The following is a 12,884-nucleotide window of genomic DNA, read 5'->3' on the forward strand; positions in this document are numbered from 1 at the left end:
ACAGGAAAATAACATCTCAATTGACTTCAAACTCCGGAGTATTCTTTTCCATTCATGACTCGACGTCAGTTTCCTAATCTCCGGAGAAATCCCGCGACTCTAATTTTAGTCTTGGAAAACCGGATGAGGGAGAGGATACTGCCGTTGGGGTCCAAGCACGTTTTGATTATCTTGATCTTCAATCCTTTGACCGGTTCAAGTTAGTGAACAGGGTTCTGACTCGGCACGGAGGCTCCAAGTGGGGCAGGGCAGGACCCTGAATCTGTTTGTTATACAGTATGAAGATCGATATTCCTTGATTAACCAGCGCCAACAGATTCTAGACAGAAGCCAGAACCTTGAAAAGCGAGAATACTCCATCCAAGGATCTCTTAACGGACAGAAAACCTATCCGTATGGCTCCCTTTTCCCGCCATTCACGGAGTGCATCAATCTCGTATTCAATGTCTCAGCCACTACACTTTGCCAAGAACAATCTTCATTCCGCGCACCAGTCAGAGATGCGTGGAGTTCAGATAGTGGAGAGAGAGAAAGAGTCTCATGGAGGATAAACATTCAAGCTTAATCCAATTGAGAAGAGGCCTGCGAGGCTGGCAGATATGGTGCAAGAGGAAAATTAAACAGTGATCAAGACCCGAAATTAGGGGTTTTGGGGGCCACAAGTTAACTTCAGGTATATACGGAGTAGTCCCGTCGCATCGCGTGCGATCATCTAATAAATTCACTTCTATTCATTTGTTGACCATGCCTCAATTACAATCTTGTGGGCTGTACGGCCTTTCCTTCTTTTTTGGCGAAACTTGTGTCTGCATTCCCAAATGCTGATTCCAAACCTGTTGCTCATGCTGGCTTTCAGCGCAATATTCCCGCTCCAACCAATGCGCCAGGGCCAGCAGATAGTGCCCTGAACAAGCGAGATTCTGTTGATACTGCATATGCTACAAGTAGCTCATGTTACCCAGTAACAACATACACATCATGGGTTCCCGCCAGTGTATGCGGTTATGTGGACGGCATGTGGGAGGATGGTATGTGCTCTCTTTGCATCATGAGCTTGTTAAGAGACTCCAACACTAACTTTCATCTCAGATAGTATGGTTTATTGCGGAAGTGGGAATCAATGCGTATTTCATACATCAGACAGCAGCTATCCTGGCATGGTAGGCTGCTGTGCTGGCAACGACCCCAACGCCTGCGCATACGAGACGACGTGCTACGATAATAATGATATCTCTGCCACGCCCAGTCTGACAGAGCATTATGATATTTTCGGTGTTTACTGCACAGCCACTGGCGCTCCAGCCTGTCAGACATGGACATATCCCGACCTCGGCGTTATGGGTTACGGGTGTGGCTATACTGCTGATTTCGAGACCTTATACTTGGTAGCTACATTGACATCTACCACCGATACCAGTTATTACGATGGGTACCCCACCGTTGCCGCTGTCAGTCCTTCAATTGTCGATGATCAGTGGATTGATATCTATGTGTCTGGCACCGCCGCTACAGCCACGACGGCAATGTCGGCTGAAGTAACACCGGGCCTGACCACTTCAACTACCTCTCAGTCAACAACAAACAGTCCCTCATCAGTACCCAGTCACTCATCGAAGAAAAGCTCATCTAAAAATACTGCAGCTATTGCTGGAGGTGTTGTTGGTGGAGTAGTCGGCGCAGCTGGTATCGGTGCAGCGATTTTTATGTTTTGGCTCCTGCAAAAGAAGAGAAAGCATAAAAATACAAACACGATCGCTGAAGCCTCACAACCTGCATTCGGTGGCTCAGGTCCAACTGAGAACATGCCTCAATATCCTACGAGTATCCTTGTACCCCCTCAGGAGGTCGAGGGCAGCACATATCAGCAATATGCTGAAGTAGACGGATATTCCGCAGCCCAGAAATTCCCGAGCTCAGCTGCAGCTCTAGATTCTTTGGATAACAAGGCTCAAGCGATGGATTCAAAGAGCTTTGTTGCAGAATTGCCTGCTCATCAGGATGAACAACGTCCCCTCTCTGGTGACACGTCGCGGCCAAGTTCACCCCAACGTCGATAGGGCTGTTATGCATGTGTATGGGCTCAAGTTTCGACGGTTTTTATTGCATATTTCTACAGTATATCCTTTTTGATACCTGTGAGCTTCTTTGAAAGCTTATGGGACATTATACCCAGTGTTTATGTATATAATTCTTTTTGACAACATATTAGTTCAAATGTTCATAGCACGACTTGGAGTCGCCATTAGTGAATGCACTCGAGTCCTTTCAAAAGATTGAGAATGCTAGAAGAATAGCACTCAATCTCAGCTATTTTTTGATACTAAATAGTACCTGATAACTCACTCAGTAACACGAGAGCTCAAGAACCTTGGAATACGGAGAGTATGCAGTGTCACGGTCCGTGACTGAGGCTATTGGCAGCGGGCATCTGTACAGCGCCCTCTCCCCAAATTGAATTCGATGAATCAGATGGATGAATTTTCCTACTTATCTTTGACTTGGAACCTCTAAGGATAAAATAACTCGAAAGCCCCCTGAACCCTGAATTTCCTGATCCTGAACATTCTTCGGAGGGAAGGGTGGCCAGGGATAGAAGCGAGCACAGCAGCGGAGACATGGCAACTGGCACATTCTTTTGTCATTCCAAAGCGATCAACAGGGGATTTCTCTCGGTATCCACAGCAACTGAGGCGAAATTGGATGCCGACAGAAGCCTAGATACACAGTTTGGAAGGGCGTCCACTTCCTAATGTGGAGATGGAACGACATACCTTCACGTCATGCCCGCCAACGACGGCACCAGGGATCAAGGGATGCACAAAAGGGCAAATTATGTATCTTGTTTACTATGATTTTCAGATACTACTTATATGGCGAGAACTTCTCAGTGCCGTGGGCGGCTACGTGCTTTTGATTTTCCTGCATCAGCTCTTGATTTGATTCCTCTATACCCATCACACAAAACAATCATATAATCTTTCAAAATGCGTTCCTTCATCACTACCGCTGTTCTCATTGCTGGTGTCACTGCCCAGACTACCAGTGACTACCTCAAGTGTGCTGTGAGTATTCGATCGCTTAGTACCGATAAGGAAGACGCACTAACATTCATATAGGACGCTGCCTTCGATGGCATCGACCTCTCCACTTTGCAGGAGTGCTCCGACAAGAGCAGCACTGATTGCTTCTGCTCCAACAGTGATGCTCTGAGCAAGATCTCCGACTCCGCTGCCAAAGTCTGCAGCGACGCCGGTGTTGGTACGTATCCTTTCCCTCACCGCAAAATCCCGAAACAGGGTAACTAACGAATAAACAGACCTGAAGAATTTGCAGAGCTCCCTGTGCTCCAGCGATCGTGAGGCTGCCCCAGCTCGCCATGCTAGCAACCCCATGGAGCCAGCTAGCAACATGCACATGAACATGCACATGGCTGATGGAAAGCGTGCCTACGCTCCTCCTGCGCCTGCCGAGGCTGCCGCTCCTCGCGTTATCTACGTGACCGAGACCAAGACCGAGTGCGGTTGCCGGGCTACTCCATCTGCCTTTGACCCCTCGCACCTGTCCCAGATCCCTGTTGATGTTCCTGCTAGCAGCAGCATGGCTCCCATGGGCGCTGCCTCTACCCCTGTCTACTCGAATGGTATCTTGGTCGGTGCTGCTTCTTCTTCTCGTGCATTTGGCTCCCAGATGGCTGCTACCCCCACCCCATCTGGTGCCTCTGCAAACCGTTTCAACACCTTCCAGGGTGCCGCACCTCAGGTTAGCGCTGCCCGTGGCGGTATCGCTGCCCTCGGCGTCGCTGCTGTCATGGGATTGATGATCGCTCTGTAAGATGAAGGTGCAAAGATTCCTTTTTGTGTGATGGATTCTCTATGATCAAGGGCACTGGATCAGGTGGTGTATCATTTCTTGGACTGTTTTGATATGATTTATTTTTCCTTTTATGGGTCTTGGGAGTTTATATTTTTTTTTATCTGTTCCTTGGAGAGCCGATTGACTGGGTAGTACTATGGATATTGAAACTATAATGATCAATGAAGTATGATTTATTCTACTATCATTCTTGCTCCTGTAGCGGGCTAGATAATACAGAAGTCGTAGTGTAGGTCCTCAGCTTGTGAATACAATGGTCCAACACATTTGAGCGACACCTTAAAGTTCACATTGAATATATCTGAAAGTATACAGACGACTTATTAGGTGCGCGACTATTTCACCGGGTAGGCTGACAGGTAGGTGAACAGGTAAGCGAAGAAGTACTCGAACAAACATGTAGACGCTGCTGGATTTGCGAAACCTCAAGCAGGCTCATAGAATTGTCCCAGTGCCACACTAGAAAAAAAAGCAAACCATTCTTTACTGGGAAAGGCGGCCGTGAACTCAAATTATCTTCTCCAAGCTGTGCATGCATTGCCATTCATTTTAGGCCTTCATGGACCGCAATATTCTCAGCGATCGTGTTGATACCTCAACAAGCTTCCCCGAACACTTCGATTTCTTGATAAGCTTGAAGTCATACGCTAGATGCAACGAGTTTAACTCCCCTCGCATTTTGAATGAATCTCCAAGGAGCCCTTGTCTTCCTGATCCACTGGGTAAAATCCCTTCTCAATGATACCCAGGTGTCGGGTTGGTAACGATTTACCATTTCCGACAACGTGAAAGTACATAAGCATATCATTGGGGGTAAGGGTCACCTGCTTTATACCACGAGTCACTGCCAGGTAAAAAGAGCCTTCTAGTTCATGCACATGTGCTAGGTGAGGAAAGATAACAGCGGAGTGCGGGTGATGGAGGCTTCTTCACGGTGCGGTTATGCCGTATGTGGCAAAGAGAACTTGAAGTGACTTCAGGTTTACTATAGCTTGTTGGCACCCTATTTTCTAGTTATATGTGGTACCTGAAGTCAGGTGCAGCTGAGCTCAATATCAAATGACGTCGTCTGTTTATAGTCAAGATATCCTACTTCCAACCTTGGAAGGTTATAGACTCAAGTGCTTGCCAGTGTGTGTGATCTTCATTGAGATTCAAGTTTAGAGAAAATCAAGGCTACATTCAAATCTTGTCTTGCGCACATTATTCGTAACCCTCCTTCTATCTCCCGCTGCGGCGATGTCAACAGTATGTGGCATTGATGATGGGAGTGGAAAAGGTTGTAATAGTAAATTGGACTATTAGAACATCCATTTTGAATCTTCAAGCTTCAAATATTGGATTAATCAATATGATAAAACCTGAATTTTGACAGAAGCACCGAGGATTGGAGCAAAAGTAAAAATACTAGTTAGCAACATTTCCAAGTGAGCTTCTTTTGAAGCAATAGAAGATGTAAAATACACCGCAAGTCCCCATGTATAACCAAACTTCATTTCTCTCATATCGTGGTCATAGTCCCAGCTATCCTCTTCTCAAACCCATTGAATCTCCTCATGTTTTGGCGGTTTATCAATGAGATCAAATGGGCGCTGAGTACAGTCATCAATAAGACCATACTTCGAAGCCAGCATAATCTTCCGAAAGTATTTAGAATCACTATCGGGGTTCAGTGGATAATACAATTTCATGGTCTCCTTTTGTTTATCCGTAAAGGCAAAGCCATGAGCTGCTTCGCAACAGCCACATTCAACTGTACAATGACCAACTCCTAACCGGCGGTTAGGTTCAAGTTGGTGCTTGCGCTTTTGACAGCATCCACAAGCTCGACCACAACATCCGCCTCTATCAACACAATCCTGGACAAGTGTTTTATGGAGATACCATTCAGGCTGTGGTCGCCATAGGTTAAGTCCCTTTTTTGTCGAGGTGCTCAATTTTGGCCATAGACTTTTTCTTTCTTGTTCAGTCATGAAGAACTCTGCTGGAAGTTCTTCGAGCTCTTTTCCTATTTCTTCCACTTCTTTGACATCTGACTTGAAGTCGTTTTGATTCATTTTCTCTTGTAAAAGAATCTCTCTTTGAGTAATTTCTCGAAGTCGGCGCTCAAGTCGGAGAAACCCATCAATTAGTTCACGTTTACCCTTGTCCCAACCGTGACGCCGGGCCTTTTTTTCACGATTGTGCTGGAGCTTATATATGTTATCTTCTCGCTCTGATTCCATTTCAACTTCAACCTTTTGAAGCTTCTTGCCCTTGAATATGCCAACTTGAAGGAAGCGGGCTATGGTGGTGGTAGATGAAGGACTCATACAACGCTGAGGTCTGAGGTCGAGCCTGGTATTATTAACTAGCAGGGTTGCTCGGTGCTCGGTATGTTGCAGGGATTTGGGAGAGAAAAGTTGAAATCAAAGGATTTTGATCTTGATGTATATCATCTCTGGCCTGTTTGGGAAGCGGAGCGTTTCAACGTCCAAGTTGAGCTTAGTAGCACTTCCAAGGTCTTATTATTTGTTTTCTTAGTAATATAGGAAATTACTAAGGAGAATTCCAAGGTTATTGGAGCCACCTGAGCAAATTTGAGTTTACCCTTAGTAAATGATATTCGTCGTCGTAGTGGTAATTGCGCCCTCAAGTGCTAGTATTCAAACATTTGAACTTCCAAGGTTAAACCTTGGAAGATATCAATTCATTAATTTACTATAGAAGTGCCCACGAGTACCTACAAAATAACAGAGTATCTAGGAAAGCAAGGCATAATCATATACTCATAGCCATCGAATAAACCAGCCCATCATCAAACTCATCACAGCATAAAGCTCTCCACTCAAGCATGAACCGCCTGCTGAACACGCGGGTAAAGCTCAACAAGCTTATAATAGATATCCGGATGATCATTAATCATAACCTGAGGATCCCAACCCATCGCCACAAAGATAGTCTCAACACCACTTCCGATAGGAGTCATGAAGATCTGGCAAATCTGAAGACCAATCACAAACGAGAAAGCCATGATAACAGCAGTGAAATCACCACCTGAGTTGTAAGCCGGTTTGGTGAATTGCAAGTACAAGTAAGCCAGCAAGGAACAGACATAGGCCACAAAGGTAGAACCCATAGTCAAGACAGGGCCCATCAGACAATCCTGCACCAAGGCATCAATTCCACGGTCGCGCATCATCGTCCATGTATCCTTTGCAGCAGGGATATAAGCCTTTCCGTATAGTGCGATATGGCAGAAGGCATAGCGATTGAACAACGTGACTAGCCAGTCAAGCAAAGAGATAAAGCAACCCAGAATCCAGATGAATATCGAACCCACGATATTTCCCTGTGCGGCTTCCTGTCGTTGAGCAACAGAGCATGCTTGGCGCATCATGTTGATGATGGCAATGATCAAACTGCCAAAACTGATACTGCCAAAGGAATAAGTCGTCGCACGACGAAACGCTCCGCGAGTAGCACCCTTTGGCATTCCACCTGCTGACCGACTCCAGAAATACCAAGACCCGTATACACCCGCGATTGTGGTGTGAACCGTGTTCTTGACCCACTCGCTGAGCCAATACATGGCAAAAGTAGCATAAACCACTAAACCGATAACCTTCGCGTTGCTGCACCCGCCATTTGCGCATGCTGGATTCGTACCAGTAGAATCAGGCTCGTATGCAACATAAATCGCGACAAGAGTGACTGAGAACCATGCCGAAAACGCAACAGTCACGAGACCGCCCAACGCGCTGACGAGGAAGACATTCCCATGCTTTCGAGCAATATCCATAGTGGTCTGTAGCATGAATGCAGTAAACGGGATACGCGGGATCCAACTAATGAAACAGATAATCGCGAAGACACCAAATAGAAGGAACACTATTCCTCCTCCATACTGCTTGCGCGCGATATAGTAAATGCCTGTTGCAAGAGCGAAGACGATATTTAAGATACCCGTGATCCAAATGAAGGTTTTGGTGAAATAGCGCGCGGCCATGAAATATCCCCATGAGAAGACCAGCGCGACACACAGGACGAAGATGAATAAGACAAGCGTGTTGGTGTTCAATGAGAAATCATTCCCTGAGTCATAGATGCCTCCTCCACTGAATCCTTTGTTCGTCGCGTACGAGTGGATTGTTAAGCCCGAGACTGCTACATAGCCCAGGAAGACCGCGATCAGCTGTGGAAGTTTTTCATTTAGCTTCCATCTCGTGTGCACCTTGATATAGTATGCAAATGCTACCCAAAGGTATCACTTACCAAGAGCCCTGCCCATATATCGTTATACTTCGGCTGGTCGATCTTGAAGGCTTCCTTGAAAGTCTGACCAGATTGAGGCGGCGCATTCTCTGGGTATGGAGGTGGGGGTTTTGGCTCTGCGACAGGCGGCTGGTAGTTCCCATTCTGTTGATTATAGCCATTGGTATAGTTGATGGGTTGACCCTGCTGGTCGAACCCTTGGTTGGGATTGTAATAACTCGCTGCTTGACCACTCATGACTGCATCATCTAGAATAAACGCATGAATCAATAAGAGAAGAAGAAATCAAGGAACATTTTGGGCAGGAAGTAAGGAGGTTTTTATTTCCGCATTGGAAATCCATGACGACATGCAACATCAAGACGGGAAGTAACACGGTCCAATCTCCAATGATCTTCAATTATCTTCATGTTCATCGGGGATCGCTGGACCCTTGAATCTCAGAAAAAAAAAGTTAGATTTAAGGGCCAAAAGACCTGTATTTGGGGGGAATATGATAATATGTTCTATATACAAGAATAAAGAAAAAAAGATATGAATGCCATGCGTGATCCAGTGTATGATGCGATCGTTTTTTTTCCATGACAACGCCCAGAAAGTAGCCAGAAAAAGTAAATGCAAGGAGGTTTCATCCAGGTCTGTTCGGATGCCTGCAGTGCTCTGTTGAACTTGACATAATTATGATTAGGAAAATTAGTACAGAGCTCCCAATTGGTCCAAAGTGGTCGAGCCCTGCAGGTTGTACAACTGTCCATTTCTTGGCCAGCCAGCAAGGATCCGAGTGTCCCACTTTCAGGTCTATATCAGGCTCGATTTCCCCGAACAACGGATCAAGGGAACTCAAATGCAGCTTTATCGAAATGCATGGTGCTTTAGATGGCGCCAGGAGTCAGCCACTCGAGTTTCAATACCAGGATGGGCGTTCCGCCGACGAACGGGAAAATCATCTGTCGCAGGCTTTAGTTCACCCTTGCTGAAAGCAATTGATCGACGCATCTTCTCTTGACGGACAGCTGTACGGCGAGCAGCACGCAATTCATCGATGCGGCCTTGTCCAACTCGATGTTTTCGCAAGAAACAGTCTTCTAGTAAAGCATTGGCATCAAGTATTTTCTTGGGCACGGTTTGCACAACTTGGAAGACTTCCATTGGATCGGAGACCGCTAGGATATCGCGCTCACAAGCTTTAAATATAGCTAATGAGACACGGAAGAATGTTTTGGATCCCTCGTAGAAGAAGATGTCCCAGACACGCAGAGTGGTTTCTAGAGGGAGAGTGCCGATGAAGACAGACATGAGCCAATTCGTCAGACCCAGAGTGATGTCAGGCAAACGTGAATTGACGTTCAGGGGAGGAGGTTTGCCACGGCCAGTGGGAGTGCCTCCCATGCTGGCTATTTTGGCGTAGATTGCGGGCGTGGTATCCCGTAGGAGAACCATTAGAATCCAAAGATCGATGTTTGCACCTTCCAGGCTGATTTCATGTGTGCCAGGTAAGTAGACCGAGGTGATAATATGCAACATCCAAAAGGCTTTCTCCTCGGGGAGGAAAAGGAGAAGCATGCCAGTGATAAAGTTGAGCGACTGAGTGTATCCCACTTTAGGATTGTAGAGGGCAAAGGCATACAGAACTCGACGAAGAGATTGAATCATCTGCGTCTCCGTTACCCCGGAACTCTGGGGGTTGCCGCCCGATTTCTCTGCAGCATCAACAGATTCCGGTTTAAAATGAAGGTTGTCGGGGAAGGTTCGGTGAAGATCACGCTCAATGTGCTCTTTGTCATCATTGCTAGGTGAAGCCATGACCTCCGCCACAAGCTTATCGTAAAGGCCAGTGTTGTTGTTCAGGAGCTCATACCCACCAGCGTACCAGAACCACGCAGCACCTCTGTACTCAGATGGAATTCCTTTTCGCACAAATCGTTTGAGCTTGGTCGACTGGGGTGGAAATGTGGAGGGGTTTGTGATCGGAAGACCATGTTCTTGTAACATAGCATGCCACTTCATTCTTCGTTGAGCTGTGTAATTTGAATACGGGCCCTTCCACCCGTCATACTGCTCACGGGTCACGTATTGAGTTGCTTTACGAAACCCATAATCATCTCTCGTTTCATTTCCCGAATTGAATGGAGGAGGTACAGGGCCTGGAATGAAGATTTTGGATTGTGCTCGTTTGTGAACAGACTGAATGCTAGAGGTGTGGTCGGAGGATGAGGCCTCCGGTTGTGGAGGTGTAGAGATCACAGGTGGTAGAGGTTCCGATGGAGCAGTTTCAGGTAAAGGAGCTTCAGAAGGTGGTAGCGGTATTGTAGAATCCACGTGCACAGGTTCAACCCATGCTGATGCTGGAAGTGGAGGAACGGGAGGAACCTCCTCCATGAGAGGCTTCGGAGGTGGTATACCTTCCAGGTGCATATCCCGAGAAGGAGGCGGTGTTATTGACGGCGCTTTGCTATCTGCTCGGGATCTTGGAGAACCAGGCTCCTCTGTTACATCACTGAATCCATCCAAGTACATAGAGATTGCATCTTCAACACTCATACCCCCATCCATGCTGTAAGGAGCATCGGGCGTATCTGGAGACATATCAGTAATTGAGCTACTCTTGGTGAGAACGCTGCTGCGCTCTGTACCACTGTGCTGCTCAATGCTAGATCGAGAGGTCATCGCAGAATTGACACTGGTTCGAAGGCTATTATCGTCCGCGGGTCCGTTGGAAGGAAAGCGCGGTATTGGCAAACCATGAGGCGTTAGCTCTTGGCGGCGGTCTGGGGATTCTTGCAATCTGGGCCGCCTCCCGTGTAGTCTAGATGTGGACATGGATATGCGCAGCCCACCTCTAGCTGGCGGGGCCTTGCGAGGGGGTGGTCGGTCCGGTTCGTTATCGCGCGGGTAGAATCTTGGAGGATGGTGTTCGGGGGATGGTAAAGGTGGGTAGACAGATCTCTTTGCTCTCCATTCTTCTCCATTGTCCTGCGGGGAACCTGCCCGCAAGGATTCAGGAAGCCATGGTCGATCATCTGAGACAGGTTGGCTTCCCGGGGGAATGGGTGAGCGCGAACGCGTGCGATACGGCTGGTTGAGGGAACGCGGCGACGCTCTCGGGGAAGGTATGTTGGTCAGTGGCACACGTGGATCAATCCGCAGGGGATCTAATCGGGGTCCATTGGCAATTTTGCGACGACCTCGTAATTCCGATTCAACCAAGGGAGGCGGGTATCTCGAGCTTCCATTTTCTGTGACCATGGCCACGAGCTAGCAACCAGATCCCGCTGGACATTTGTTTTTTGCGACGGGAAGAAATCAAATTTGATGGCTATCTCGAGCCGGAAAGTGGTCAAATTGAAATTGGCGAATAGGAAAATAGTCGCGTGTGTATGGCGTGGTGTATATTGTACTCCGTTTCAGGGCAGGCTTTATGGTTATCGCGGCCGAGAAGGAGAGAAAAAGAGAACCAGAGGCAATGAAAAATCGAACGAAAGGCTGAGCAAAACCTTGCTCTTGGGAGTGGTCAAAGGGAATTGAATCTCTCTAACCAGAAAGGAAGACGAAAAGAAAGGACAGCCTGCCAGAGGACTGGAATGAGGGAAAAGAAGATGATTTTGAGACAAAAATCAACAGAACCCTGATCTGGTTTAGCGTCACATGACGTAGACTGGCAAGGGCGTTTCATAATTTCATAATTTCATAAATACAAGAAAAAAGTCAATTTTACTGGTAAGTAATTTACTCCTCTTTTTTATTTCTAAAAATCTGACTTGTCTAATAAGAATTTTGGAATAAATTAAGGTGTTTCTGGGGATACGAGCTGTACAATGTCCTATGTATGCGCAACGGGAGGGACCACGGATGCATCGCCGATCAGGGACTTTGTTTACGGAGTACAGTCTGGAGCATCTGGGCATACATCCGGTTACCCTGACAAGTTGGAGACGGTAAAAGACCTTGCAACTATTCAATTCTCCTATTAGATTCTTTTTTTATTTGGTTTTTTTGCCATTGAGCATCTTAAAATCAATAATAGTGCTAAGTAGGGACTATTTACGCATAGATCCTTCAGGGCTTAGGCTTAGGCTTAGGCCCAAATGCCGAGATGAGAATGTTGGGCTTTGCTTTTTACCCCAACACTATTGCCCTGGTGATGAATTTATACATACACCCCTTTGATACTCTTCATCTTATCCTTGTGATTAAAAGTCAGATCAAAGGAAAACATCTATGTTGACACCAGTTCATGTGTTCATTAGAATATCCCAGGGGCATTCACTGGTGCAAATTAAGAGTACCAAGTCCTCCGGAGGTCGCGGCCGGGTGGATAACGATGTCTATCTAGGCCCTGATGGGCATCTCGGTAGGATCCACAACACCATTGAATGATCACGATTCTAGGAATGTGTCTGTGCAATGTTCTCGAAGCCCATTCCATTACAGGGGGAGTACGGAGAACTCCGTATGTTTCAAATGTTACATACCTAGGTACCAACTCTCCACATTTTCAAGTAGGGCAAATAGTCCCGAAAATAGATCTATCGTCAATGAATGCATCATTGTTCAAATTCATAACAACCGAATACATTCCCTGTGCGGAGTAGTGCGGAGTACAGAGTCCGCACGACTGTATTTCTCCTAAAACTGAACCTTGGAAGCTATATTACCTTTTTGAGACGTATTCAAAATGTTCTTGAATGGCCTCGTTTAAGAATCACAAATTACGCCTAGATCCACGAATCCACTATCCAGGAGTCGGAAATACTCCA

General features: G+C 46.6%; 5 protein-coding genes across 5 annotated transcripts; 2 read left to right on the plus strand and 3 right to left on the minus strand.

Moving 5' to 3' along the window:
* Positions 1 to 1,015: 1,015 nt before the first annotated feature.
* Positions 1,016 to 2,057, plus strand: N7483_001144 (uncharacterized protein; the record flags this gene model as incomplete). The annotated part of the gene is made up of 2 exons (XM_057084582.1): positions 1,016 to 1,028; positions 1,141 to 2,057. 2 exons carry the CDS (start codon positions 1,016 to 1,018, stop codon positions 2,055 to 2,057), a joined length of 930 nt encoding a protein of 309 aa, XP_056950731.1.
* Positions 2,058 to 2,984: 927 nt separating this feature from the next.
* N7483_001145 (extracellular serine rich protein) lies at positions 2,985 to 3,831 on the plus strand (the record flags this gene model as incomplete). Its single annotated transcript, XM_057084583.1, has 3 exons — positions 2,985 to 3,062; positions 3,117 to 3,258; positions 3,317 to 3,831. 3 exons carry the CDS (start codon positions 2,985 to 2,987, stop codon positions 3,829 to 3,831), a joined length of 735 nt encoding a protein of 244 aa, XP_056950732.1.
* Positions 3,832 to 5,408: 1,577 nt separating this feature from the next.
* On the minus strand, positions 5,409 to 6,185 carry N7483_001146 (uncharacterized protein; the record flags this gene model as incomplete). The annotated part of the gene is made up of 1 exon (XM_057084584.1): positions 5,409 to 6,185. The coding sequence occupies one exon, from the start codon at positions 6,183 to 6,185 to the stop codon at positions 5,409 to 5,411; it is 777 nt and encodes a 258-aa protein (XP_056950733.1).
* Positions 6,186 to 6,700: 515 nt separating this feature from the next.
* On the minus strand, positions 6,701 to 8,364 carry N7483_001147 (choline transporter-like family protein; the record flags this gene model as incomplete). Its single annotated transcript, XM_057084585.1, has 2 exons — positions 6,701 to 8,047; positions 8,128 to 8,364. The coding sequence occupies 2 exons, from the start codon at positions 8,362 to 8,364 to the stop codon at positions 6,701 to 6,703; spliced, it is 1,584 nt and encodes a 527-aa protein (XP_056950734.1).
* Positions 8,365 to 8,979: 615 nt separating this feature from the next.
* Positions 8,980 to 11,373, minus strand: N7483_001148 (putative GTPase activating protein (Gyp3); the record flags this gene model as incomplete). Its single annotated transcript, XM_057084586.1, has 1 exon — positions 8,980 to 11,373. One exon carries the CDS (start codon positions 11,371 to 11,373, stop codon positions 8,980 to 8,982), a length of 2,394 nt encoding a protein of 797 aa, XP_056950735.1.
* Between the last annotated feature and the right edge of the window lie 1,511 nt (positions 11,374 to 12,884).

Source organism: Penicillium malachiteum (genome assembly GCF_028827825.1).
Source record: "Penicillium malachiteum strain IBT 17515 chromosome Unknown utg000001l:1.0-8184562.0:1.0-8186909.0, whole genome shotgun sequence".
Classification (NCBI taxonomy): Eukaryota; Fungi; Ascomycota; class Eurotiomycetes; order Eurotiales; family Aspergillaceae; genus Penicillium; species Penicillium malachiteum.